Raw genomic sequence first — 26,912 nt, 5'->3', positions numbered from 1 at the left:
ACTGGTAATTATAGTGTCATTCTGCTGCCGAAATGTAATGAAATTACTCCATTCCAAAAACTGGAGAACTGTTAAAACCTTCATTATTTTTTATTATATCTACACTTAAGATCATTAGAAGGTTCTTTAGCATTTTAGCTAAAGGTCCTAAGAAGGTTGAAAGAGCAACTTGCGGTTTGGGAGCTGCAGGTTGCAGAGCCCTGGGACAGATGATTCCATTGTAGCTCTGGTTTTATGTTTAAGTTTGATCTCTGACTAGAATGTGAAGCTTTACTGCAGGTTCGAAATCCTTTGCAGCCTCTTTTAGTTTTCTTCCAGGATTGCCCTTTGTGTAGCACCATCCATCTTCACATCAACTCTGACCAGATTCAATTTCCCCATGGTGGATAAAAAAACATCCCCACAGCATGGTGCGGCCAGCGCCATTCTCATTTTGGGAATCCCGTGTTTAAGGTGATGTGGCCTTTTGCATGTAGGTCAAAAAGTTACATCTCTGTCTCTTCTGACCAGATTATCATCTTCCGAGTTTGCTATATCCTCTACATGGCTTGTGAAAAAACTGCAGAAATTCCTACAGCTTTCTTTTAACAATGTCATTCTTCTTGCTACTTTTTCAATAAAAGGTCATATTTGTGGAATACATAGCTGAAATGTCCTTATCAGCAGATATTTCCACCCAAGTTTTGGATCTTTGCAGCTCCTCCAGAACTACATAAATCTCTGATCTGATCGTTACCCTACTTGCCCAACCTTTAGGTTTATGTGCATATTTGTCACACTCGTTCCATTTTAAGATGATGGACCGTGCAGTGCTCTTTAAGGTACTCTAAGATATTGTTTACAAAACCAACCCTGTTTCAAGCTATTCAGTAATATTCTCAAACAAACCCCTGAGGCCTTTACATAACGGTTGCATTCATAAGCAACCGTTGCTTAATTCATAAGCAACTCAATTATATATCGATTTTATTCAATTTTGTTTTATTGTATTCTTATTTTTGTCTGCACCATCAACACCAAGTCAAATTCCTTGTATGTGCAAATCTACTTGCCGATTAAACTTGATTCTGATTCTGATACTAAAATTAATCTATACTAAGGCGGACACCAGTCAGAAAAAAGGAGACTTCTAAAGGCCGATGGTTACGGCGGATTTTATTTAGGGGTCTCGTTCATATTTACCAACTTTGATTTGCTAATCTTAAAAATAAATACCTTTAAAAAATTGTGGTTGCACCCTCTTAAAACGTGAAAAGGTTCAGTGGATGTAAATACTTTGGCAATGCGCCGCACTTGCTTTTTTGATTGCTAAAAATAGGTTTGCATCTCAAATAAGACGTGGCACCTTATTAACCCATGGAAGAAAACCAAAGTCCAGCTGCAGGGGAGAAGTTATTCCAGGGTGTCCCATCTTACCCTAAACACACGACAGGGAGCCAGAGAGAAAACCCTGACCTCATCCACCTCCAGTCCCCTGTGGGGTCTGTCAGACCAGCTGCAACATTGATCTCCCGGGCTAAAATTTCAAGGGCTGAAAAACAATCTCCCTGTTGGCAAATGGATGGCATAGCATCCCGGCTCTGGGGTCGACAGTTCAGCAGAAAGCCCACAGGATGTGTCGCTGGGTGTTGAAGGGCGGGAATGCTGGGACAAGCAAAGGAGATGGAGATGTGTCTAGCAGGCCTTTCGGTGAAGAGGTCTGATGACCGTGTCGCTGACCAGGTGAGGAGGTCATCGCTACTCTCATGCCCCCAAACACTCCATCACACTGCGCGCACTAAAAATAGGCGCCCAGGACGAGCGGGTTTGAACATTTGACAGTAGCAGCGCGGCATAGCAAACATGTTCTGACAAAATATAATACTTTAAAAGTGGATAACCTTTTTCTCATGCGGTTTTACAGTCGTGTTGTAAGATTCTGCTGTCAGGAAGCTGAAGGGATTGGGTGAGAAACTGGAAATAAAGGATAATCACATCCTATCAGGTTTTATCAGTCTCTGAAGTAAAAGAACAATTAGGTTTTAGATTGCATCCTAACAATGATCGAGCGTTTTCTTTAAGAAAGAGTAAAGAATTCACCAAAAATAAAAACGTTAATTGTGGCTTTGCAACACGCAGTCTCCTTTTTGCCAATTATCTCCTTTTTCTCTCTGTCTTTCTCTTGTTCTGGTTAAAAAGTCCTGTCAAAATGATTTCTCTGTCATCTACAAAGCAGTTGATTGCATAACATCCCTGCAGCTTCAGTTGACTTTTTTTTTTTTTATAAGACACAACAAAGCCGACTTTCTATTCTTGGCCATAGTTTGTATTGTTTTGATACCTTTCACATGGAACGTATTCAACATTTAGAAAGAAGTATTTAACAAGAAAAAAAGTACAAAGCTGATTTCTAAACCATTACTTATTTTAAAGGTACTGTTGAAAATAGAAATTAAGCCATGTTTACTCTGGAGAAAACTCTGTTTAGACCCAATAACAAAATTCAGTTATTGTTGGTTTACAATACATTTGAGCAGCGGTTTACTCTCTGCTTGTAAAAGACTACACTGGGTGCTTATAAAGTTGTTTGCTCAAAAATGATTAGCTCTGGTTTGAGCAGCTTTCAGGTTAATGTTTACAGCTAGAAACGTAGTAATCTGTACATTTTGCATCAGCAGATGGCACAAAGACTGAAGGCCATCATCTAAAACAATGGAAACACTTTAGGTAGAGCAAAACTAGGAGGATGCATTATACTGAAAATATATCCTCATTGCATTACCTGTATGGACAATTTTAAGATTGCAACGATTTAGAATTAAAGAAAGAAATCTGATCCAATATCTGTCCACTGAATCTGACTCCATGGTTCTGTGTCGGCTGAATTCGGTGTGGAAGTTTAAACTTGCAGCCAAAAGGTTGTTAGAGCAGAGATAATAAAATAGATCATAGAATATACTTCATTATTCCCTTGGGGGATACAGTTCGAGGATCAAAGAGTGCGCTGTATGTGCATAGGAATCTTCTAAATTGTCTGGAAACAGATGTTTCACGGATTTATCAATAGATGCATTTGTCATATTTACTAGATTATTTTAAACAGAAATGTCTGGTTTGAGCTCCCTGTGGAAGCCAGGTGTCCGTGGACAGACTGCAGCATGGCCTTCTTCAGAAATAACGTTGGCATTGAGAGGGGAAAAAAAGTACAAGATAGCTGTCAGGTAAGTTTTTTTGCGCAAACATTTTAAGTGGGGAATGTTGTGTCACATTGTTAGAGCACAAATCACTGAGGAGAACACTCTGTGCGCTACAGAGGATCAACAGGGACCTCCAGCAGTCGACAGGGAGGCTAACTGGATTACAGAAAGCAGTTTTATTTTCTCCTTTTCAGGTTCCAGCCTCTTATTGCCAGGAAATATTTAGGATTTGGACATTTTGGAATACTTTGACAAAAGGTAAAGAATATTTAAAATATGGAAAACAGCTATGTAAAACTGCTTTAAATATCTTAATATCAAATATTTATCTGGTAACAGCAACATGGTAATTAATACAATGTCCCTGAGCCATTCATGAGTAATTGATTTATTCAGTCTATTTATAAAGAACCAATTCACAACAAAGTTCCTCTCAAGGCACTTTGTAAGGCAATTCAACCGAATCATACAGACAGATTAAAACGGGATCCATCTAAAAAACAACAACAACAACAACAACAAAAAAAAAAAACAGCAGATTGCATCGAGTCATTGACTTTGGGCTTCTTGACCCAAAACACAGAGTTGAAAGCAGCTCTTTTTTAAGTACCCAATATAACTTATAAGAACTTATAATTATCAACTTATAATAATAATAATACTTCTAAATACATCACAATTAAAACACTAATATCCCATAGGGTAGTACAATTGACTTGTATACAACATCACTGATCTTTTGGGGAGGCAAAAGCATAAACCGGACCAAACTGCAAATCGTTTTGCCATTTTTGGTTTTGCACATCTCATGTGAGGTTTCCAGCAGAATCTATGTTTTCATGCACAATTTCAATTTTCATATAGTTATCTGCATTTTTGGTATCCCTGAGTATTTTCAGGTTTTCTTACATCATAAATTTGATTTCATTCAGACAATTTAGGTTAAACCACCGTGTCAATCACTATTTCTCTAGTGACTGTCGCCAAAAGTGGCTGCACATTTCCTCCTGAATAGAAAACAAATGTCTGTCAACTGTGAACAATACAAGTTTTAGCATTCGTGTTGCTTGATGTATATTGTTCATATTACAAACTGTTGCGGGGCAAACACTGACCCCTATGGGGCCCCACAAGTAAGATCTATTTATGGATTGCTCAAAATATAATATTTAAATTCTTTTTAATAGCTTTTTTGTCATTTAAAAATAATAGTAGTATGAGCTTCATGAACAGCTTACTGTACTCTTGTTTTATCATATGATCCAAACAGATAGAAATTACAGAAGACATGGTGTAGGCCTTACAGGAAGTAACACAGCTATTGTTGTTAAATATGTGTATCAGTTGGTCTCATTAACACCATAATGTAATTCAAGGGGATATCATTTGATCTACAGATGAGCCTAGGTTTAATGGTGTGTGTGTTAGGCTGCTGTGTGACAAAGACAATCCTCCATAGTTCTGCCAGAAGCCATTTTTATTTCTCTCTTGTTATTAATGTTGTGCTCTTGGAAGTCTGACCACAGACAAGCTAAGAACAGAAATAATTCATCAGGTCAGGTTTTTTTTTTTTTTTCCCCTCACTATGAGGAGTAAAAGACAGAAACGCTGAAAATAAGCCAGGGAGATCAAATATTTTGGGATGCTGAGAATGTTTCAAGAGTCCCTTTTCATTTCTTTTTACATTTCCCACAGCTAACCTTTTCTCGGTCCTCCTCTCCCTCCCTCTCTAATGCCATCTCTTTTTCTGTCCATTTCTCTTTCGTTTCCTGAAAGACTGATCTGCAGAGCGGGAAAGTTCTTGTCTGAAGCTTATCGCCTGTCTAAAACCAGCCGAGAGAAATTTCTTGCCATTTGTTGAATACAAGTGTGATGGGTGTGCGTTCGGGGCTCATCTGTGGCTGCACTACCTCACCTGGCACTCATGTGATTAGATTTCATATCCCAGCCTGCAGCAGATAAACTCTATCTCCATCAGCCAGGCCCCTCAACATCAATCTGCCTCGCTGATGGCCTGTGTTGTGGCGGCGGTCTCATGACACTTTCCCGCAACCATCTTTATGCATAATATTAAAAACACAGACGTCCCACGGAGCCTTCCATTTAGATTAAAAGAAACAACGGGCTATTGTGAAATGGTGTGTGTCTGTTTAGCTGTGGACCTGATAAAAATCCTCTTAAAGGGAGAGGCACCCCATCGCGCTATCAGAGCACCATCAGTCAGAGTTTTAGTGCCTGCCTTTCACTGTAAGCCAATCGTGTCAAGACGCAGAAATCTCTGCATGAAGTGCATCCACCAAGTGGCGGGCAAAGGTGTGCTGGAAAAGGAAGGGGAGATGGGGGGGGGGGGGGTGAAGAGGACAGGGCGGCTCTATTTATTTATTGTTCTCCTCTGGTTAACGGTTCATGAGCGCCCAGCTTTATTAAACTGGGCTTTGAGCGCACACATAGCAGCACTAAAACTTCCTGATGGCTGAGCGGGGAATCAATTCAAGCTGCTGCCTTCAGGAATTACTGCAAAATAATAGTACTATCACACAGGTTGGTCTCGCCTGTGTTAGGGGTTAAATGGACCATTTAAATTCTTTAATCAACTCCAGTATTAACTGCAGGAGAAGAGTGCTGCTCCTAACAGATATATGCAGGGGAAGGTATTTTAATGAATATCAAATGAGATGTCAGCACAGAGGCGTTGGCAAAATGGACACAAAGAGATGGAGTAGAAGTCAATATTAAAATAACGACTGGAGGATAAACATTTACTTTCTCCACAACAGAATTGCCCAGAATTGCACAAAAGAACTAAACTTGAAAAGAGCTTTATCCTCGTTATCAACTCCACAATAATGTAGATCAACTCTGTGTTCTAGTAGTGTGGGAAGATATGCTGCATTAATTAAAAATCATTCAAGTATCACCTCCAGATATACAGACGATCATTTAGCTTGGAAAAACATATTAAACAAGGTGGTGACATAATCACAAAAGAAACATACCTTATTATGTTTTAAAAAATACTGCAAACTTTATACCCTTCATCCCAATACACAGACTTGAGATATTGATGATGCAATTCTGATTTCTCTTTAGGGAGTATAATATAAGAGGGTTTCAGAAGCGCTTTTAAATATCTTTTAGGCTTCTTACTTTCAGTAGTCAATAACTGTGCATGTCTGTAGTAGAAGCAGCAGGCAGTCTCATGTAAGAGCTGTCACTGTAAATCGAGTTTTAAACTATCTTTAGCGTCTTATATTAGAGACAAGCATTATTACACTAGCAGATTCCACGAGTATTGCTTAGAGCAAAGGTGCTCAACTCCGGTCCTCATGTTTACAGGGGGTGAAAGCATCACTTTCCAATATGTTTATGTTTTTAAAATCATTTTTCAAGCATCCTAAAATAAAGAACTGTTGAACAAACTGCAATTTAAAAATAGCCAGAGTCAATATTTCCTCATAAACAACTAGAAATCCAAAACTGTACGAGTTTATTACTCAATTTGGACCGTTAAAAAAAAAAAAAAAAAACAGGTTAACAAAAATCAAACAGAAGTGTATAGGAAAAAAGTTTGAGATCATCTTTGAAAAGAAGGAACGAACAGTTTGCTACATTGTGTACGTGCTGACTGAGTTGTAGACGCTCTGAAGCCACTCTCCTGTTGGCTTGTTAACATCATGGTCCCCTTGACCCCCCACCGCTGCTGTAAATTGTGTTTCACGGTTTGAAGGTTAGAGAGAAAGGGCCGTGTTTGCTGAAGAGGCCAGATTACTGCTCATCAGTCGGGGCGTTTGAGATCCCTGAGCTGACCTTCGGGGCAAAAAGCCAAGCTGCTTTCACACTGCGCTACACAGGCACCTGATTGAGCATACAGTGGTCTATTGTCACCACTCCCCAGAAAGAAAAGACAGCGAATTGTCATGTCAGGAACTTTGACCCCTATGACAATATAATACGCAGTCTTTGTTCCCCATAATGCCTGTTAATGTGAAAGGCTTCACCAGGGGTAAGTAGTAACACTAAACTCTTACTTAAAATAGAAGGAAGCAACCTCATCTAGTGTTTCTAACTCTGTTTTGGCCATAAAAGCAAACGTCGTGCCCAGGTGATCCTAAAAAATGTTTTATGACTCATCAGACACTGTGGAAACATCTATACCAATAGAGGTTTTTGTAATTTGTGACACAAAGGACTTAGTAATTCAAGACTGAATCAAGGAAAGAGCAAGTCACCAATTAAATATTCTGCTAAAGGTTATAACGCCATTTCCAAACAAATCAGTTACTGAAACACACAATAAGAGATTGATTTCAGGTACCAGCATATCTACAAAATACTGGCATAAAAACAACGACCCAGTGTTGTGAGAGAGCTGCAGCCGAGTTGTGTACAAACCAACATGGGAGAAGAATAGTACCCAGATGCATACATGCAAAGGTGTGAAATGCAACAGAATGACATGGTCTTACAAATGATAACGTTTAGGGCAGTAGAGTTTTAGATACGAGTAAATCATGAGTTGTAGTTAAGTTTTCACATACTGCCCGTGTGGTTTTGGCCAACAAAAATTATTAATCCTAAAATGTGAACATTTTTGGTCCCGATATACAGACAAACTGAAGAACAATTACAATACCTTTCATCAGCATTATATGGTCTACTTTAGTAATATGACACTAAACCTGAGAACTTAACTCATTCACCAATCATGTTCTGTACACTACGGACTATCTTGTTAATTTTTGTTGACAGTAAGAAATATTTTGTGCAGCTAAAGCTTTTGCAAGCCAGCCCCCATTGCTGCACCAACACATGGATAATTAGAACAAAGAATTCCCCATCAAGTACTGCCACATAAACATGGATAGCCCTATCATTTGTTTTCTAAAGATTTGACCCAACACACAGAGCTATAATTTTTTTTAGGGAACTCGTGTCCTGAATATGGTTTCATGCTGAGCAGTTTACAAAAAAACTAGGCTAATGCTAGCAGGTTTACTCTCCGTTTTGAAGGCTAAAATGTCTCGTTACATATCTCAGCACAGTTTAAGTTGTTTGATTGCAGACAAAACGTGCAGAAATTCGAAAGTTCCAAAAAAATTTTTTTAGCTTAAAACATCTTAAAAGTTAATGTCAAGCCTTTCAGCTGCTCTCGGAGCCCCTCCTCTAGGACAGCTAGGCCTATCAGTGCAAAGCAGGTCACATATCAACCACAGCAGCCAACAGTCCCCTCTTGCCTTGTGGATAACTACCCTTGTTTCATAACAACAACAAAATAATGTCTGTATAACAGATTTAAAATGTAGCTACATTAAAATAAAGTCTGTTTTAAAAACAGCACCGTGTAACTTTCAGCCACTAGGGGCAATAGACACATAAATTCCAGCTTTAGCGCCCCTGAAGGCCACTGGGAGCACTGCGCCATCACAAAATTAAACATCCTCTCTCTGTGTTTTGGAATCTGATAGCAGGCAACTTTGGAGCAGCAGATTAAGAAGTCATCCGGCTACTTTAAAGACAAAGCTAGCCTGGCCAGTCAGACTGACTTACACATAAGCTTTGATTGGGATCCCAAGCTCAATTGGAATCGGATCAGAACATTCCTACAAATTGTATAATGCCAAATACAGTCTTCACTCCAAGGTTTTATTTACCCAATTTTAAAATCTGGAAAGGCTAGATTACTTAATACAAGAAACCATATTTATTTATTTTAAGTATTACCGGGTGGAACAGAAAGAAGATTGCACAATAATATTTGGAAAATTCAATAAGCACCAACACCTTTTACAACTCTTTCGTCATTGTGTAGATGAAGTAACGTGGTTTTCAACTTCTAAACAATCAACATCTTTTTTCTGAATCTAACTCAAATGCAGTCAATTCTGTGGGCACAGATCAAAACGACAGGCAGGTTGAAGAGATTAGATCACCGGTTTATAGCATGCTCACTGGCTGAGGTCATCCATTTAAGGGCTTTCAACAAGTCATGCCTCATTAAGGTGGATTTCCAATCATGCTCGGCAGCTAATCATGCAAAGATAATACGGCATTGTTATCTGAATGACATCGGTGACACAAAGATTAACAAGCTTTTCGAGACTCTGCTCATTTTGGAGAGATGGGCCAGTTTTTGAAGAGATGTTAAAACCATTTCATCATTTCTGCATACAAAAATAAGAACTCGCTCTTTATAGCAAAAAGCCCGTGTACTAACAAAATTTTACTAGCAGTATGCTCAGAACGTTAAGTGCCGAGACTAAATTCCTGTTCGTATGGACATTTTCTCCCCCCCATTAGCTCTATTGGCAAGTCACAGCAAGTCTGTGGTTGTTTCTCATCAGCATGGTAGCCATCTCCAATGGCAGCAATAAAAAGCACAAAGATCTTGCTGGAATGTAAAAGGCTCCAGTAAAATAAAATGCATGATTTAATGACCATCTGTTGGGTGCCAGTACAGACCTTGATGCAACATGCTTTGTGAATGATCAAAGGCAGCATCCGCACCAAGAGCGCTTCACCTCAGGAAGCGCACCAGGAAATTAACAAGCTACCCAGAACAGAGCCATTTTCTATGTAGCTGGGCTCTTATTATTCCTTAACTCGTCTCCTCAATACGGCGTGCTTCGTAGGAAGATTAGGAGGGAAAAATGTAAAAGGAAACAGCAAGACCCCCCCAAAAGATAAGAGGCTGCCACTTAAATAGCAAGTTTAAAATCCATTAGATGGAACAGAAAAGTTATGTAAAAAAAAAAAAAAATGTGTATAACAGATTTTTTTTTTTTCATAATAGCCCCATGATTGGATATGTATGTTTACAGCTTTCCTGAAATTCTCTGAGAGTCCACTTTGATGTAGAGGGATGGATGCTAAATGACCAATCAGTACTTGAAGGAAGCATACACAATAAAAAGGCATGCTGATGTCCTCAGACAGACATCCTGAAACACTTGGCTCTTATCTCTTCAAGGCTCGGTAAATGAAACATTTAACAGCTGAGCCACACTCCGGCTTGCAGTGAAACTGCGGGTTTCCTGCCTGAGCCATGAACAACACAGAATCCACGGAAACAGTCACACACACAGGCGTGTCGGACACAAACTTATTTTAGTTCTCGGGAGTTGCTTTGAAATCTCGAGGGGATGACAAAAAAACAACTACTCCACTGGTTTATAGCTCATGCTCTGGAAATTTACCATATGGCATGACAAATGTCAGGTGGGCTCCAAGAAACAGCGACAACACACTTAAACACTGCAGTGCTACGAATATAATTACATCCATACTCCTTTTTATTATTTATATTTCTGCTTTGTTGTCTTTTGTTTCTGTTATTCTTCCCTTTGTCTTTTCTTTTAGCGTTTGCTAATTATTCTGCCTGTCTGTCGTTCACCAACACTGTGCAGTGTTTAACATGCTGCGGAGACACATGTCCACACAACAAATTCGCTATTTTGTTAGCAGTCACAGCTCATTTGGCCCATTCCATGTTTTGGCATTCTGTTATTGTCACGCTCGGTGCAGTTTTCTCAGCTGCCCACCAAGGGGGAGAAACACGTCCCGTAGGCTGTCAGCTGAGGCTCGTATTCACACCCCATCCGGCAGCGTTTCCCTTCAGGCTGACCGTCTCAGTGCTACGTGGAATAAAATGCCTGGAAACAGCCTCTGCGCCGTTTTCACCCAATATTTGCTGGCTGGCTAAAGTCAAATTTTTTGGGGAGGACAAGGCAAAGCAGCTTAGAGAGATGTTTATCAAGGTCAACCGTTCCTCATTTACTTGCCTCCCACCCGCATCTTTACTTTTACTCTTCACTGGAGTCAAATAACCCACTTGAGACACAATCAGCCCTACAGCTGTGTGTGCTTTGTTGTGCCTCCACCTCAAAGACGGTCTCACACCATAGTGTATACAAGCTCGACAGCCACGACACCCCACCCTGAAAAAGTACGGTGATTGAAGACCCTCTGAGAAAGTGTCAGTGTGGTGTTGATCTCTTGCATGGCCGGGGAGACTGAGGGAAGGGACGGGGGCTTGTTTGCAACTTCACAGGTGGAGCTGGCTGCTGGTGGGAACGTCCCAACTGGCCTCAAGCGTCTAATCTTCCCAGTCTAGCGGCATCCTTCCACCATCCGACTGTACACACAGCAGCTCCCTGCGGTACAGAGCTGATTGCTGTTTCATCAGAGGCAGGGCAAGAGTCACTGGAGATAAGCTCTGGCTCTTACTGTTTGATGAACTATTTATGTTTGCTCTGCATGGGAAAGCCTGAACAAACAAAACAGGCGTGCGGCGCATTTATCAGAGAATTAGAAAGAGTTTCTTGTGAACCTGGACAGTCGGTGCTACACTAGAGTCACAGGAAAAGCTTAATTAGAGCTTTCTGAAAACAATGCCTTGATACCACCCCCTGTAATGCCCATGCCCATTATTACCGCTAAGTAGGCTCTTCCATCAATTATGGCATGTGCTAATGTGAGTCTCACAGCAGAGAACCGACATGTTTCAGTGGGCTTAGAATGGCTCTGTAGCACTCTCCCACTTAAAAAATTGTCTTTTTCCTAGCAGACATGTCTGCAAATGCCTAAAAGTGACAGGAAGAGATTTACTAATATTCCATCTTTTACGTACACTGGAAAGCTTGACAAACTGATTTCTTATAATAAGGATTTCTAGGTACAAAATGGTATATTAACAGTACTGTACACTCAGCCACTTTATAAGGTACACCTTACAACTAATGGGTTTGGCTGATCTGATTTTTGCACAATTTTAGTTAACCTGAGTGAACAGTAGTCTCAATTTTTATTAATTAATGTCGTGCTCGAGTCTAGTGTCTCCTGTCTATTTGTGTTTGTCACCGTCACGCCCAAATGTCTTCACTGTGGGACAATAGAGGTATTTCTATTCCATTTCCTGTGTTTAGCCATGTAAATTGGCACCTGGTATGGTCACTGCTGAAGTGGTCCATCTGCTTGAAGGTTTGATGTGGACCGTCTTCAGAGGTGGTATTCTGCATACTGTGGTTGTAAAGGGGTTGGGGGGGGGTGTATTTGAGGTACCGTTGCATTTCTATCATCTCCAACCAGTAAACTCAATCTCCTCTAACAACAACAAGGCAATTCTATACACAGAACTACCTCTTTCTGGGTATTCTCTGACCATCCGCTGTATACTTAAGAGACTGAGAAAATCCCAGTAGATTAGCAGTTTCTGAAATACCTACACTAACCCATTTGCCCTTGGACCAACAATCATGTCAGAGATAATTTAAAATCCCATCTTTTCCCATTCTGATGTCCGAACTTCAGTAGGTTGTCTCCACCCCATCTACATGCCTAAATGCATGTGTTTCCAAGTAACAAGCTAATATGCTAGATGTGTTCACAAGAAATTGAACAGTTGTATATTTACTTTTTTTTTTGCTGATATAAAACATTCCGGTAACATGATAAATGTTTATATGTTGCTCTACGAATATGGGCGGACCATGCAGAACTGGGCCATTCAACTCCGAAAGATGTTTGCAGAGAGAATTGTTTTCCAGATGTAGCTGGAGGAAAAGGATCATCACGGGATGAATTTGTTTGCACGAACTATATGCGCTGTAACTAACATTGTAAATAACCTGGCCGACTCCAAACTGGCAGGGATGTTCCTAACATCAATCCCCCTAATTCACAGTGAGCGCCGTGCACTACATTGATACGGCATCCTGTCTTTAACCACAAACTAGTCATGACGCTCTAAAGTAAGTGACTTCCTATTTTTTGCCGATAAAATCGCAGTTTCAGAGAGCTCTGCCAAACCCGAGTGCCTCTTTATGTCAAATTCACTTGGCTTGCAAATCTTCCTCCTGTTGCTCAGTGCACATCTGCATTACTCTACTATAATAATGTGTCTGATCAATGTTATTGGTGTATACCATCAAGGGATGACAGCCATAAAACAGCACTGCTATTTAGTTTTCTGTTCTTGTGCATCATTTGGGAGCATCTTCAACCTGCATTCCATGAAGTCCGTCTTCTCTGTGTGTGTAAACAAGATGATGGATCGCATACAAAGCATTACATCATATTTCTGCATATTCCGAAGGAAGCGTGTACAGGGAGGTGTCTGGTAGTCCCTCACGTGTGCTTAATTCTGACACGACTGGGATGTACACAGAAGATGTGCTACAATATGTGCATATGCATTTGTGCATCTGGATTTGTTTGTGCTTTCTGTCTTTTTTCTGAATTTAGCTGTACGCAACGTTTTAGCCGGAAATCCACCTGAACTCTTCGAGCAGGAGGCTCCAGTTCACCACCTCAACCACACCTTTACTCTGTGCTCGCTTCTTTCTTCATGCCACATTTTTTTTCCTCTCATTGATCTTCACTGTACTTTCTCTACTGCAACAGTCATTCTTCACTTTCTACCTTTACAAGTGATTCTGTAGTTTTCCTCTGAGATCTGCCAGCACACAAAACTGCAACTGCAGAGTGTGGCTGATAATGAAGTGTCTGGGCAAAGAGGATTAGGTGAAGCGGCAGGCATCATCCCTGTGGTATAAACGATCATCTCTCCCTCAGGAAAGGACACATGGAGCGTCTTTCACCTCAGAACAACTTCTCGTCTCTGTGTTACTCTCAGCTAGCATACTTGGATAGCTGCCGTGGTCCTCGGGAGGCAATAGTCGGAGAGTTAACACAACGACAGGCCACATTCCATAGGGAAACTTGGCGTTTCATCCTCTGACACCCATCTGTTTATTCTGCAGTCTGGCTGAGAGCGGCATAACCGGCACTGGGAAAGGGAAGCTCTTCACCAAGGGAACGGGTTGATAGTAAAGGTAATATAGAGGTTTGAGAGAGAGAGAAGGACAGATGAAGATAAACTCTTCCTCCTTCTGGTGGTCTGACAAAAAAAAAAAAAAAAGAAGAAGACAGCTTTCCACAGGAGCTCACTCTGCCCTCCCTGAGCTCAAATGTTCCATGTAGGCGAATGGCCTGTCAGACCCCGCTAACTAGGCTGGCCCAGGAGAGATGCAGATAGGTTGACAGTTTGTTACTAGTTGGCGAAAGGCCACTGTAGCAGGTCAGTCACAGCACAGAAAGTGTCAAAAAGTCATACTAATCAGCCAAACAACTGGTACTTTCAAAATGCTCACATGAATGTTACTTCTCTTTCTCCCTCGGCTAGTTAAAAATTCAACTGTGGCGTCACGAAAGGTCTTAAGATCCGCTTACCAACTCAAGCACCAGCATTTGAATTCAAATGCTCATCAGCAATAAGGAACACAGTAATTGTTTTATTGTCTTATTGGTAAATAGAGTCAATTATTATCTAGCAAACTCAAAAAAGTAAACATGTAAAAAGGTCTAACGTTTAATACCTTTATTTGGAAAAATTCCCCTGTTGGGAAACGACAAGAATCCCTGGTACACATGTTGGAAGCTTTAATCCTTTTAATATAAAACTGTGGCATTTTTTATTTATAGTTTATACTTTAGTTGCTGTAAACAAGCAGGTTTGGCGTACAAGAAAGGAGGGATGTGTGGAACAGTACCTTACACCCTCCGTTAAGTACGATGGTAGATCTGTGATACTCTGGGCCTGTTTTTTTTCCCCCCAAAAGGCCTTTGGAACCTCGAATGATTACATGGCATCATGAATTCCTTCAAACAATTATGAGGAACCTTTAAATTAAAATGTGGTGGTCTCTGCCAAAAAAACGAAACTGGCCCATGACTGGGTCATTACAAACATGTGACACAGAAATGGTTGAGACACAGTATTACCCTTCATCACAATTACGCTAATTAGGCCTAAAATCCAGAGAAAACCAGTAACGTCTTGTAAAAGGAGATTAAAGTCCTTCCACATTGGCATAAAGGAGCTGTAAAAAGTACTGATAGCAGATGTACCAACAACTGTGATATTGGTCATTTTGCAACCTTTATTACAGTTCTCCTTTTCCTAAACTGATTAAGAAAAGGGATTTTCTTACCTCTTCAGTGAGAGATTATGATTCTTGCAATAGTACAATCAATTTATTTAAAGGTTGTTGTTTTTACACATTTTTACTCAGGGTGTGAACTAATTTGTCAGCATCTGCATGTGCAGAGGAGTCTCAGCTGTAATTTAGGCCATAGTAGTAGGGGTTAACATAAAAATAGGAAACATTCGGTGACCATCTTTTTCTCTTTACATGGTGTTTATAATGCATGGAAGCTAAATAATTAAAGTGCTTCCTTTAATTGGTATATTGTCAGTCTCTAACTCATCTGTGAACAAGTATTCAAGTCTCATATCTTTTTTTGTTTCTTTGTTTTGCCATTATAGTTGAGATTACAGTATGGGAGGAGGCAGTGGCCTGCAAAGAACTGTCCCCGTTTGTCACATCTCATCATTCTGTCACGGATAGCTGGAGGCAGCAGGACCAAAACTGACCACTGAGTCCACAGACCAGACAGCTCGGCGGTCCGTTATCTCTGAATGGGATACACATACAAATTCAGACAGACACAGACATGTCATGTGTGGAAATATGGCCATAATAATGCCTGCACTCATGCACACTGTCATGAAAATGCACAGTAACAGAGTCCTATGTACAGTAGATAATGCACATGGACACAAGCATCAAAAACACAGACAGTGCAGTGAAGTGCGAGCAGGACCACCCTCCTCCCTAACACAGGCGTGATAAAGAGCAGGCAGGACACAAATGTGCTCTGACACCAGGGTTGGTAATGCACTGAATTGTCTAAACTCCTAACAACTGACCTAGAAATGGTGGTGCATAAGAAAAGACTTGGGAGGAGGTCAGAAAAACGGCAAGTAGTTGATACTTTCTTGCCCATTTTTCAAGCTAGTCGGTTTTATATTTGCTGTTAGCAGGAAGAAGATGGACAACAACAAAAAAACAAACAAACATAAAAATAAAACAGACTAAGGGTCTGTTGCCTGGACCACACCAAATTACTTATTGGTTGGAGAACACATGTTGCAAAGTTGCAGAAATGTAGTCTTTGTTTTAGAGATGACAAACAGGAGGCGGTGCAAAATTGAGAAAGAGGGGTTGCAGTGGGTCAAACACAAAGTAAAACAAGCAGCTGCAATATGTTTACAGAAGCAACCCTGAGGGAAGTAGAGGACTTGACTGCAATATCAGATTTATTTTCAGCTAAATGATTCAGAGAATTTATGATGGTTCACTGCGTGCGTGTGCTTCCTCGTAGGCACAAAAAATAAGTGCAAAAGGTAAAAATAGCAGGATATCTAACAGTGTGGTAATTGCTCAGGTTGGGTTCATAATAATGTATGAACTATTTCTCTAAACTTGTAATCACAGGATGTAACAGCCATGAATGACTAGTACAGCTGGCATATCAAACTAATGAGGTATAATGCACTGTGTAAAGGGAGGAATCGGGTAGAATAAAGAAGCTTAACTCAAGTGGCATTTGCTGTTTGGTGAAAAAGCAAAGACATTTTTTCTGGAATGCCGAGCAGTTCCCTAACTGTACATCACAGGAATACGGTGCAACACAGGGGTATCGTGTACTGTGACACGTTATAATTATATACTTCAATGCATCGTTATGTGAGAGACCAGCAAAAACAGCAGCACATGATTATGAATTTTAAGAAAAATTGCACATGGCTTTAAGAATGTTGATGCATTAAAACTAAAAAGGGTGATGTACAGTCTTATCATTACAAATCCAGTTAGACCAATTAGTTTTTTTGTAAAAGAAAGCTGTTGTCAAATAAGACCCTTAAGGATCCTCATTTATACTTTGCCACCAGGTACAGCAAACAGATAGGTGCTCGGGTCAAATGAGATCAACATCTAATTTTTTTGCTAAATGCGGCATTTGACCAAAAAAAAAACAACACTGCTTATCACCTGGATTATACCATCACCAAACACGATGGTGGCAGCATAAAGCTGTGGGGATGCGTTTGTGCAGACGGGAAAGGGGAAACTGATCAGTTTTGATGGACGGCAAGATGAATTGTTGTTCACAGACAATTTATTATTACAATCTGTTTGAGACTGCGCTATTTTGCAAAGAAGAACAGGGAATCTTCAGTCTACCGTGTGCAAAGCAGGTGCTCCATCGGAATACCTGTATCGAATAAGGATTCTTTAGCCAAAGCGGAAATGCGTCATCATCGCCGTGATAAGTGCTGTCCGAATAGTGCAGTCAGTAAGGAAGTAGGAAAATGAGCCTGTAAGCTTCCTCCCATGGCTAGTTCTCCCTAGGAACCCCATGACGTCCCTTACTGGCACCAAGAAGCCATGAGATATCCCATAATCCTTTGCATGACATGACTTATAAGCACAGCCCCCTCATGAAATCACGAAAAAGTCCAGAAAGAAGAGAGCGTACACTTTGTAGTTCATTTATATATTTTAATATTTAAATTAGTAAAACCTTTTTAAAAGCAATTAATTTTATTCCTGCCACTTCACAATTATGCAGTATTTTGTGTTGGCCTATCACATGAAAATTTAGCGCTAGACCTCTAACCTGAAGACAACTGGCAAAACTGCGCTGTTGCAAAATAAAACAGCTCCCCTCCATGTTTTGGATCTGATAGCAGACCACTGTGGACCAGCAGATTGAGAAGTAAGATTAACTTGTAAAGACAAGGCCACGTTCATCCCTCTAGATTAAATCCTACATCAGAGAACCAGAAATTATGTCTGATCAGGTAAGTGTCATATATGTTTCATTTGGTCACATGACCCATTCAGTAATGTATCTGACCCTCTCAAGAGTCGAGTTTTTGAGAAGGGCAGCTCGCATGGAGCATTGACACAAGTCAAGTCCGGTATATTGACCTGACAATTAATGTAATATATCTCAAATTAAGCTAATACTTGGGACAAAACTGACACAATGCTGCTTTAATTAAATCTTTAGCAATAAATCAAAATAGGAAATTTGTATTGTTCTGAGACTTGCGTAAAGCTCTTAACTTCAGAATCACACACAGTAAAGATGCTTCTCAGCTGCTTTTATTGACCTTTGAGAAACATGCCTTTACATAAGCACATCTCTGTGAGGTCCAAGCTAGGTCCATAACTTTGCTACTCAGAAAGCAAAAGCTTCACACAGTTTCATGTATAGATGTGTATTAAACTGTGTTAAAAGTTTGATTCCTTAACACACTTGAGTAGCAGTGCCAAAGATCAAGTGATGCCATCAACTAGCTAATGACACTACAGCCGCAGGCAACGACGGGCCGCTTGATTCATACATGGGGACAGAGATGAATGATTTATGCGCAAAAGGAAGGATATCAGGCACATACAAGTCACATGCATCTTTCACTAACACTTATCCCTAGACATGCACCGCAACCGTAAACTTCTTTGGACGCTCCCTAATGGCTCCTACGCTAAACATTGTTGCTTCAGAGAGCTGCCCGACTCAATTTCCCTTGTTCGCTCTCTCAAACCGTTTCTCTTTGTCTCTAGCGTCTTTAGACATCCTGGCCATTTCTCCTTCCCATCCCTTTATAATACAACACTAATCCTAAATATGGAATCCACGGTTGTAGGATGAAATAAATGGCCCAATCACTTGGCATCAATTAGTCCATCTATCAATGTTAAATGGAGGGGGAAGGGAAAGCTCATGACAAAGGAGGATCCAGGGCTAGATTAAAACACAATAACCAGTTTTAAGCACTAAATTCAGCCCAGCAGATGACCTTGTTCTGTTAACTTCCATGGGATGGTCTTGGTACAGCACCGTCTCTTGGGCAATTGGATCTGAACAAAACGGGATGCTTAGAAGTTCCAGGTTACATTTGTATCCAAGCATGAGATTTTACAATGTCTAAACTAGAGCATTCTAAAATAAAGATTCCTTAAAACACAGCTTGATATTTATAAAATGTATTATTTTAAATACATAAAAAGGCGAATAAAGAAAACAATATTTACTGTTCTAACTTTGACTAGCTTATTACATATCTTTACTTGATTTTTAAAAAAATCAGGAAATAATTATTTGGATTATGTAAATATATCGGTAAAATGCATCTTTTAAACACGATATTTTGAACTGTCTTGTGATCTTTAATTTTTTTGAGGAACATAGGTGGCTTTCTCCACAAAATTCTTTATATAAATCAACAAACATTTAATTCAAAGAAAATCCACTCCTGGGGAGGCAAGAGGACAGCTGTGGCTTTCTAATGCAAAAAAAAAAAAATCGATTCCTATATTTAGAAGGCACCATAGCAAAAGAAAACTCAAATAAATAAGAGGTAAGACCGCAGACACTTTTCCTGAACTAAACCAACTGAAAAGAATAAATATGTGTTTATGTTATGTGTTTACCTAAAAAAAACGGCTCCTTTCTGCAGAGAGAGGCCTAAAAGATAAGAACTGACACATATTTAAATTGGTCCTGCCTCAAACACACTTTAAAGAGAATGTGGAACAATACAGTCTAAATAAAAGCCGGGTAAGGAGCAGAATGTAACTAACTCCACACTAAATACGAGGAGATAAGTAAATCCCGAGGGTGTCCCGCTGACTGAGGAATCTTTGCATTCAATTTATCATTTTACATTATTTAGGCTACTCTGTGGGGAAATACGCTCTCGCTGTCATAAGTTATGCTAATGGCTGTTACTACCATCTGTGAACTGAGGACCATCAGTCAAGCATAGTGTGCAATCTATGACTTATGAGAATAAAATGTCCCTTTTTGAATGATTAGTGTGGGGGCATCCTGGGAGCTGTGTAAGGGCCGCGAGTTCATCTAACTCAAATTGTCACCCAACACCCATCGCTGTATCTGAACCCATACCCCTCCCCTGTGCAAAGCCACATGCCCCGCTCCCCTCCAATCTACTCAATAAACAAGCCTCAGGCAGGACCCAGACAGAGGATAATGGTTCACCTGGAGGTGACAGGAAAAGAAAACAGATCTCTTTGCATAACGAATGGAGATAGAGATAAGCACTGTGAAGCACTTAGGAATCTTGATAAAGGATTATCCAAACATGTCTGAAACTGAAACATTCCTTTTAAGCATACTGGAGCAAAGTTTGTTTTTTTTTTTGTTTTTTTAGGGAGGGCCGGTCCTACTGCTAAACACGCTTTGCTGATGTTTTCTTTTTCTTCTGTTTAGATAAAAGCATTACGTTCTCAAATTGCAGTAAAAAGTCTAATCTAGGACTGAAACATAGGATGCATTGCTTCTGCTAATAAGATTTTATAAAATACGAGAACTGCACAGCCATTTGCTCAACTTCTAAGGAAGTACGGCCTTGTCGATGTGAGTTTACAGCCATGAAACCTTTAACTATAAAGGAGCACAAAAAGACCCAATAAGTATCATCACAACCACCGGTATTTGAGGTATTATCTTATGCTGCACACCATTTCGTAAGCAGTATAATTAACCTTGAATGCTGCTAAGTGATGGCACTTGTTAATACTCAGACTGTTGAGGGAAACTTGCAGCACAGCGCTCCAGACTGTGTTTTGCGGAAGTGATGAAAAATGCTGGTGAATTCATGGCTTTTAAAGTCCGTGGCTGAATAAGATCAACTCCAAGACACAAATTAGTGAGCCCAGCTGCCTGATTGGAGCATAAAAAAGAGGACCAACCTTCGATGAACGATTTGTTTGGGTGGTCTAGTTAAAGCCGAGTGTTAAATGGCCAATGCTTCTGGTTAGAATGGCAATGAGGCAATTCCCCTCCTAGATGGAGACATCAAAGGCAAAGGAAGCTCCCACTCTGCACACAGCCTGCACAGGGTTTCATGGCATCATTACATGGTTCAGTAAAAGCTCGAATCCCTCATTTCGTGTTAGAAAGGCGCAAATGGAAAGAAAAAGAAGGGCAGACAACATGTTTACATTAGCTCTATACTTTTGGGACCGTGCCAGCACCCAGCCATGCTGGGCCACTCATCACATAGCCAACCTAATGCTATTCATAATTACCCGCTATTCACAGAGGCCTCATTTAGTGTGCTATTATCAGAGATCATTGTTATTTCCCTCAATGTATGCTCGGAATCCCAGTGAGAACAACACATCTAGCAGATAACGGTACTATTTTGGATGACCCCATTGTGTACCCAACACTAGCAGCGTACGGCCCAGAGAGAATTCCCATCAGTGATTTCTAAGGATTTATTAGAGCAGCCGGGCGTCTGAATCTCGTATTTTCTTTTACCTCGACGACAAATGCCGAAAAGTATGAAAAATATTTCAATAAAATAAAAGCTCGCGAGGCTTTACTATCACTCACCTTCATTATTCTTTACAGTGGTCTTGCAGATAGCAAGCAAAACCATACAACATTACTGTCTTTGTTTTAGTGAGTATCACAGAGTATCGCTGCTGTCGCTCCATTTCCGAGATTGCCAACGTGTAGGAAAACATGCGTAAGATGAGTCTAAATGTGAGGAAATAGATTTAGCAGCACATCAATCAAATCTTTAAAGTATGTGCATCAATTCTATGCACTGTCAGTTTCAAAGGTTATGTGTATTGGGATCATGAGTGTGAGAAATTCAGTGTTCTACTACATCATGAAGGGATATTTTACTTTTGCGGTCACCTTTGTGTTTTTTTTTTGTTGTTGTTGTTGTTTGTTTTTTCAAAGGTAAATATCAGACGACCATCTGGGAACACCACTGCGCCACCGACGCACGCCCAGGAAAGAAATCTTATTGCTTAGAGTGCCACCAGATAGCCCGATATTAATTATTGCAGTTAATCTGAAAGCTCATACTGTCAGGTTTTGGTTTTGTTTTCAGGTATCCAGGTTGCTGAGGTGAGTAAATCCTCATTAGTGCAGGAACTGCATCTGTATAGGGTAGCATGAGATCAGGTAATTTTATTGAGTCATTGCTGTCACGTTTGCACAGTGAATATTTGATGCATTATCAAATGCAGAGGATCTTCCTATATCATTGAAAAAAGGCAGATATGCAATCGTGCAAAGGGGGTATTAACTGTGCAACTTTAATGGTAATACTAATATATAAAGAAGACTATATAATGAATAATAATAATAATAATGATAATAATGTTCATAATAAGGCAGTCGCTGTATTGCAGCTTAAGCCAGGGGCTTCCAGTCCATGAGAAAGGGAAGCCCCAAAAAATGCAATGGTTTAAAGACTAAACTCTAAATGAACAGTGTGGAAGGGAAAAAGAAAGCTTTTTATTGGAGACTGGATGAACGTCTACACGTTCTTTTTGCGCACTGAGAGTTTAAAAAATGTTTACACTGGATGCAGCAAAGAGTAGGAAACTCTTAACTGTAAATATAAGCTACTAAAGAATTATTCTATATTTAATAAGTACGAAAAGAGCGCATAGGCACTAAGGTAATCAACAGTGTAACAGCTTTGTCCAGCTTTCACTTCCTGGCAGGAGGCCCACCTCCACAGCTACAAGAAAATAAGCACAGCTCAGGTGTGTGAGGCCAGCATGATGGATCGTCCTGCTGTGAAACTGGCCCTCTGTAGAGCCCAGAGAAGACAGCTGGGAGATAAGGAGGACCCTATATGAGAGCACATCTCCTCTTCCCATCGATTCTCACTGCCACCAAGGCAGGAGGTCTTTACATGCCAAGCCACAGAGTGAGGTAGAGAGGCTGGGCAGGGCAACAGAGACAACAATTTTGTCGGGTTTCCAGCCACCTTTAGGTGGAAGAGACACTGAAGAGGTAAAGCTCTTTTGGCCTCATGCGGATAAAAGAAAGAAGGTTCAGGCCCTTTTCTAAGTAAAAACAACATTTCAATTGTCTATGTTTCTGGTCATTATCATTTACCTTGACTAAAACTGATTCTAAAAAAGTTAAATAAAAAAAAATATAATCCTGCAACCTAATATACTGATTATTTTTAAAATTGAGCGTGAGTCTAAGCATTTATGAGTTAACAGTCTTGCTTGTGAATTAGCAAGAAAATCATTACCCAAAGACGTTTGCTCTGAAGAAAACAGTCTGTAGCTACAATCAGAATTCCTCAAGCGTTAAAAACCGCAGCTGCCCGTCTCAATCAGGCGAAAATGTTTCTTGCAAAGTACGACACGAATTGAGAAAAAAAACAACAAAAAAAAACGATCTCTCATCAATTCAGCTTGATATTTGCCGATACTGTTTTGAGACAGAGCAAGCAGCAACTGGATCAAGAAACTGGATCAATTGACAACACAGATTTGTGAAACTGTAAAAAGGTGATTTGCTATGATGCAACAGTAATCAGAATATAATAGAAAAGAAAATAGCCTCATTTTGTTTCTCTGTACATGGCAAATAAATAAACGGAGAGCTGACCATGGCGGAGAGAGACACACCAATCAGGAAAGCAGTGTAAACCTGTTTTTGCAGGGCCCAGCTTGGTAATGGAGATGCATGTTTGTGACCTTTGCTTTCAATCATAGAAAATTCTTAGAGTACTTGTATGCTGAGGGTCTTTTCTTGTGAGTGACAGATTGAGAACCCCTACTGCAAGCATGCGGCTTTAACCATCTATCAGAGAAGATAAGGGCCACTCCAAGGAGCATGATGAGATGTGAACAGCTTCATATCTCTAATAGACAACATGTGCACTGAGCACTAAACTATGCTGAGCCTTTGATATTCTTTTATGCCCAGCCTTTGTCTGTAATAATTCATGTTCGCCAGGTAAGAAACACATAAATAAATGATTCATTATCTTGCAAGTGCAAAACTTGTTTTCATCGTGTTTTCTATTGTGCTGAACCCGTTTTGAAAAAAATCGGTAAAATCCGTCAAAAGTGGAAAGAGATGGAAAGCCAGCCAAAACACTAGAAAGTTAGCCGACATTCTAGATAGGTGATAGCAAGCTCGGGGACTAGATTACGGAGTCCAAATGTCCTCGTTTACCCGGACTTTTCATGTTCTGTCCAGGGCATCATTTTATTTTTTTGAAGCAAAAATTAAATGAAATCTGCAAATCTTGACATAGCTGGAATATCATTTAGTGAAACACTTCCATAAAACATTCAAAGGGACCATTTTTTCTAAGCTCAAACTTGAATAACTTGTTTTTAGGTTTTCTGTCAATAACTGCTGAGGTGGACCTATTTTGGTGGGCGGAGCTTCCTAATGCATAGTGAGCCACAGCGGGCTACAACACAGCACTGAAGAACCAAGGAGGTCATTACTTTCTAGTTGTTTTCTTGTTACCATGGAAGAAGCCGCCTTTTTCAATGTGAAAAAATACTGGAATATTTCATGGGAGTAGTGGGTATTCGACCAAACCAGTATGAACCTTAACCTACAACTGGATCTCCGGAGTCAAGTAAAAAAAAAACTCTTCAGACTGGGATTCTGTTTATGAGGACCATCAGGGCCGACAAGGCGATAAGCTGAAGGACAGAGTTGGGACTGTGAAATGACAAGAAGCGATTAAATCCATGCCATGTTGTACAATGTGTGGATTTAGTGCATCGTTTGGAATTTGTATTCTGGGGGGATTTGAAGAGCAATGCTAACATTTTTTTGTAGCTTAGCATATGGTGCTTAGCATGGAGCAGCTAACATATGTTTACAAATATGGTCGGACTGGGGTGCTGTGGTTCTTTGTAGGGTGTTTTATATATTAGGTTCATGGCACACTACACTACAAGAAAACATGCTTAAGTAGCTTCTATGGACGGTGTTGTGCAACAGATGTTGCGGGAAATTATGTTCTCTTGATATAAACTGTTCAACCATCTGCTTTCCACCAACACTAGCCTACCAGGACTTATAGCTTCCGACAAAAGCGACTGCTGCTTCGGCTTGGCAATGGACCGCATTTTTGACGGTCTGTATTTGGAGACTTTAAAGTGGTCACTGCACAGGCGATCACTCAATTGTAATTCTCTTACATATCAAAGTCTTCTGAAGATTTTTGTATATGGGGAAAGTAAACAATGAAATTCCAGTTGTCTTTCCAGCCCGCTTTGAACTGTTAATAGCCAAGCACTGGACTAAGATGAACCTATACTCTAACACTTGCTGTTGTTCAATGGCTGTATCCTACTTTTCCTCGGTGGTTCAGGGAACGTCACGCAGTCGAATGGTCAAGGAAAAGGCCAAATGCACCGCAAGAATCACCTACAAAGCAGCATTTTCATGAATCTACGAATCCCTTTTCACCAACCCCTCCTTGTGGATTCCCAGAACATAACGTAAAAAGTGGATGTTTCTGGGCAAAAGAGGATGTTTGGTCACGCTAAGCTAAATGGCTGCATTGCAATCTACATAGCCAGACAGCTAGCACAGTACAAAGCAAACAAGTTAAATAGCGAGTTAAATAGCAGGCCAGATAGCTAAATAGCTGCATAGCATTGAGGAAGATAGCTGTAAAAAGTAGTTAGTAGCAGTCACCCACTGAATAGGTTGATTTTGTTGGTTTGTTTTTAAGGTTCAACAAAGAGCAAGTCTTATTAACCTCTCTGCTCCACACCTCTAAAAAGCTACACAGCTAGCTAGACAGCCACATACCAATTTATCAATCTACCTAAATAATTACAAAGATAAATATTCGTAAATACAATATGACAAGAAGTGATATACATGTTCATACAAATTTAAAACGACATTCAGAGAGCTCTTTTGATTCACCAAGGAAAGCGCTTTTGTAAAGCTGAAGACAGAAGACGTATTAAACATGACAGCAAACACAGATGGATACACAACCAGGACTCAAGCAGATCACATTATTCCCACATACGATCAAAAATTCCCAGTGGGGCTAAAAATTAACATTCCATTTTTAACCCGGAGCGTTTTACCCAGATCTGGTCTCAATGTGGTGAAGAATTATTATCTCAATCATGTCACAGAAAACGTCTAAACTCCAGAGAAAGGGAAAAATAAAATAGAAGGAGGAGGAATGGGCAGCTTCCTCCCTCCCCATTATTCTCACACCACAGTTGGCTGCCTTGGGTTTGCTTCCTTGCTTTGATGATGATGCTCTTTGGCAGGCTGCTAAAGCAATGTCTACCTCTCAGTGGCACAGAGCAAGGTTGCTCTGCCAAACGGTATGATATTTTGATTTACCATTTAGCTGCATTTACCACAGGCCACTGGAAAAAAAAAGCTTAAAATTTGTAATCTACTATAGATGACCTATACATCAAATTAGGTCAGTCTACTTAAATATACAAGGAAGAATCAATTAATTAAAACCATAAAATATAATTGAACGTTAACTTCACTCACCTCCTCCGCCTCCCAGAAGACTGGTGTTTGCTGAAATGAGAAGGGAAAGAAAGTCAGAACGCACATCCGCATTCACAAAATTGTTAATACTTGACTATTTATGTACAGTTTACATCATTTTATTGTCAGATAATACTGTCCTGATTTTAAAAAGAAAAGTAAAACAACTCTGATCACTCTGAGATGGACAAAGAAAAGCCTGAAAATTGTCTGAATTATTCTGCCAAAACAATTAGTTTTTCCGGCCGAATCTGCAATCAATCAAACGTTGTACAAGCTTTGCAAAACACAACAAGTGTTCATATTTTGATGCTTGCTGCCGTCCAACCATTGTTACATGAACATGAGCCAATAGTTTATCACATCTCAAACGTTCACCATTTGTCATTGTGTGAGGAAAGTGGCTTTCTTGAACAACTATAATCAGCCATTTGGCAGCTAATTTGTTATCCACCTGACAGGGAATTGTGATTTGGCTTTTTCCTTTGCTACCAGATTAGCCAAGCTGAGTACAAAAGTATC

At 40.1% G+C, this 26,912-nt stretch overlaps 1 protein-coding gene across 1 annotated transcript in view; it reads right to left on the bottom strand.

Moving 5' to 3' along the window:
- Nucleotides 1-26,912, bottom strand: part of macrod2 (mono-ADP ribosylhydrolase 2) — a 248,107-nt gene that overhangs the window by 36,972 nt on the left and 184,223 nt on the right. The window contains exon 4 of the mRNA XM_036125890.1: nt 26,391-26,420. Coding sequence (XP_035981783.1) covers nt 26,391-26,420 — 30 coding nt within the window. The remainder of the gene's footprint in view (nt 1-26,390; nt 26,421-26,912) is intronic.

Source organism: Fundulus heteroclitus, chromosome 22 (genome assembly GCF_011125445.2).
Source record: "Fundulus heteroclitus isolate FHET01 chromosome 22, MU-UCD_Fhet_4.1, whole genome shotgun sequence".
Classification (NCBI taxonomy): Eukaryota; Metazoa; Chordata; class Actinopteri; order Cyprinodontiformes; family Fundulidae; genus Fundulus; species Fundulus heteroclitus.
This window is presented reverse-complemented; position numbering and strand designations above follow the sequence as displayed.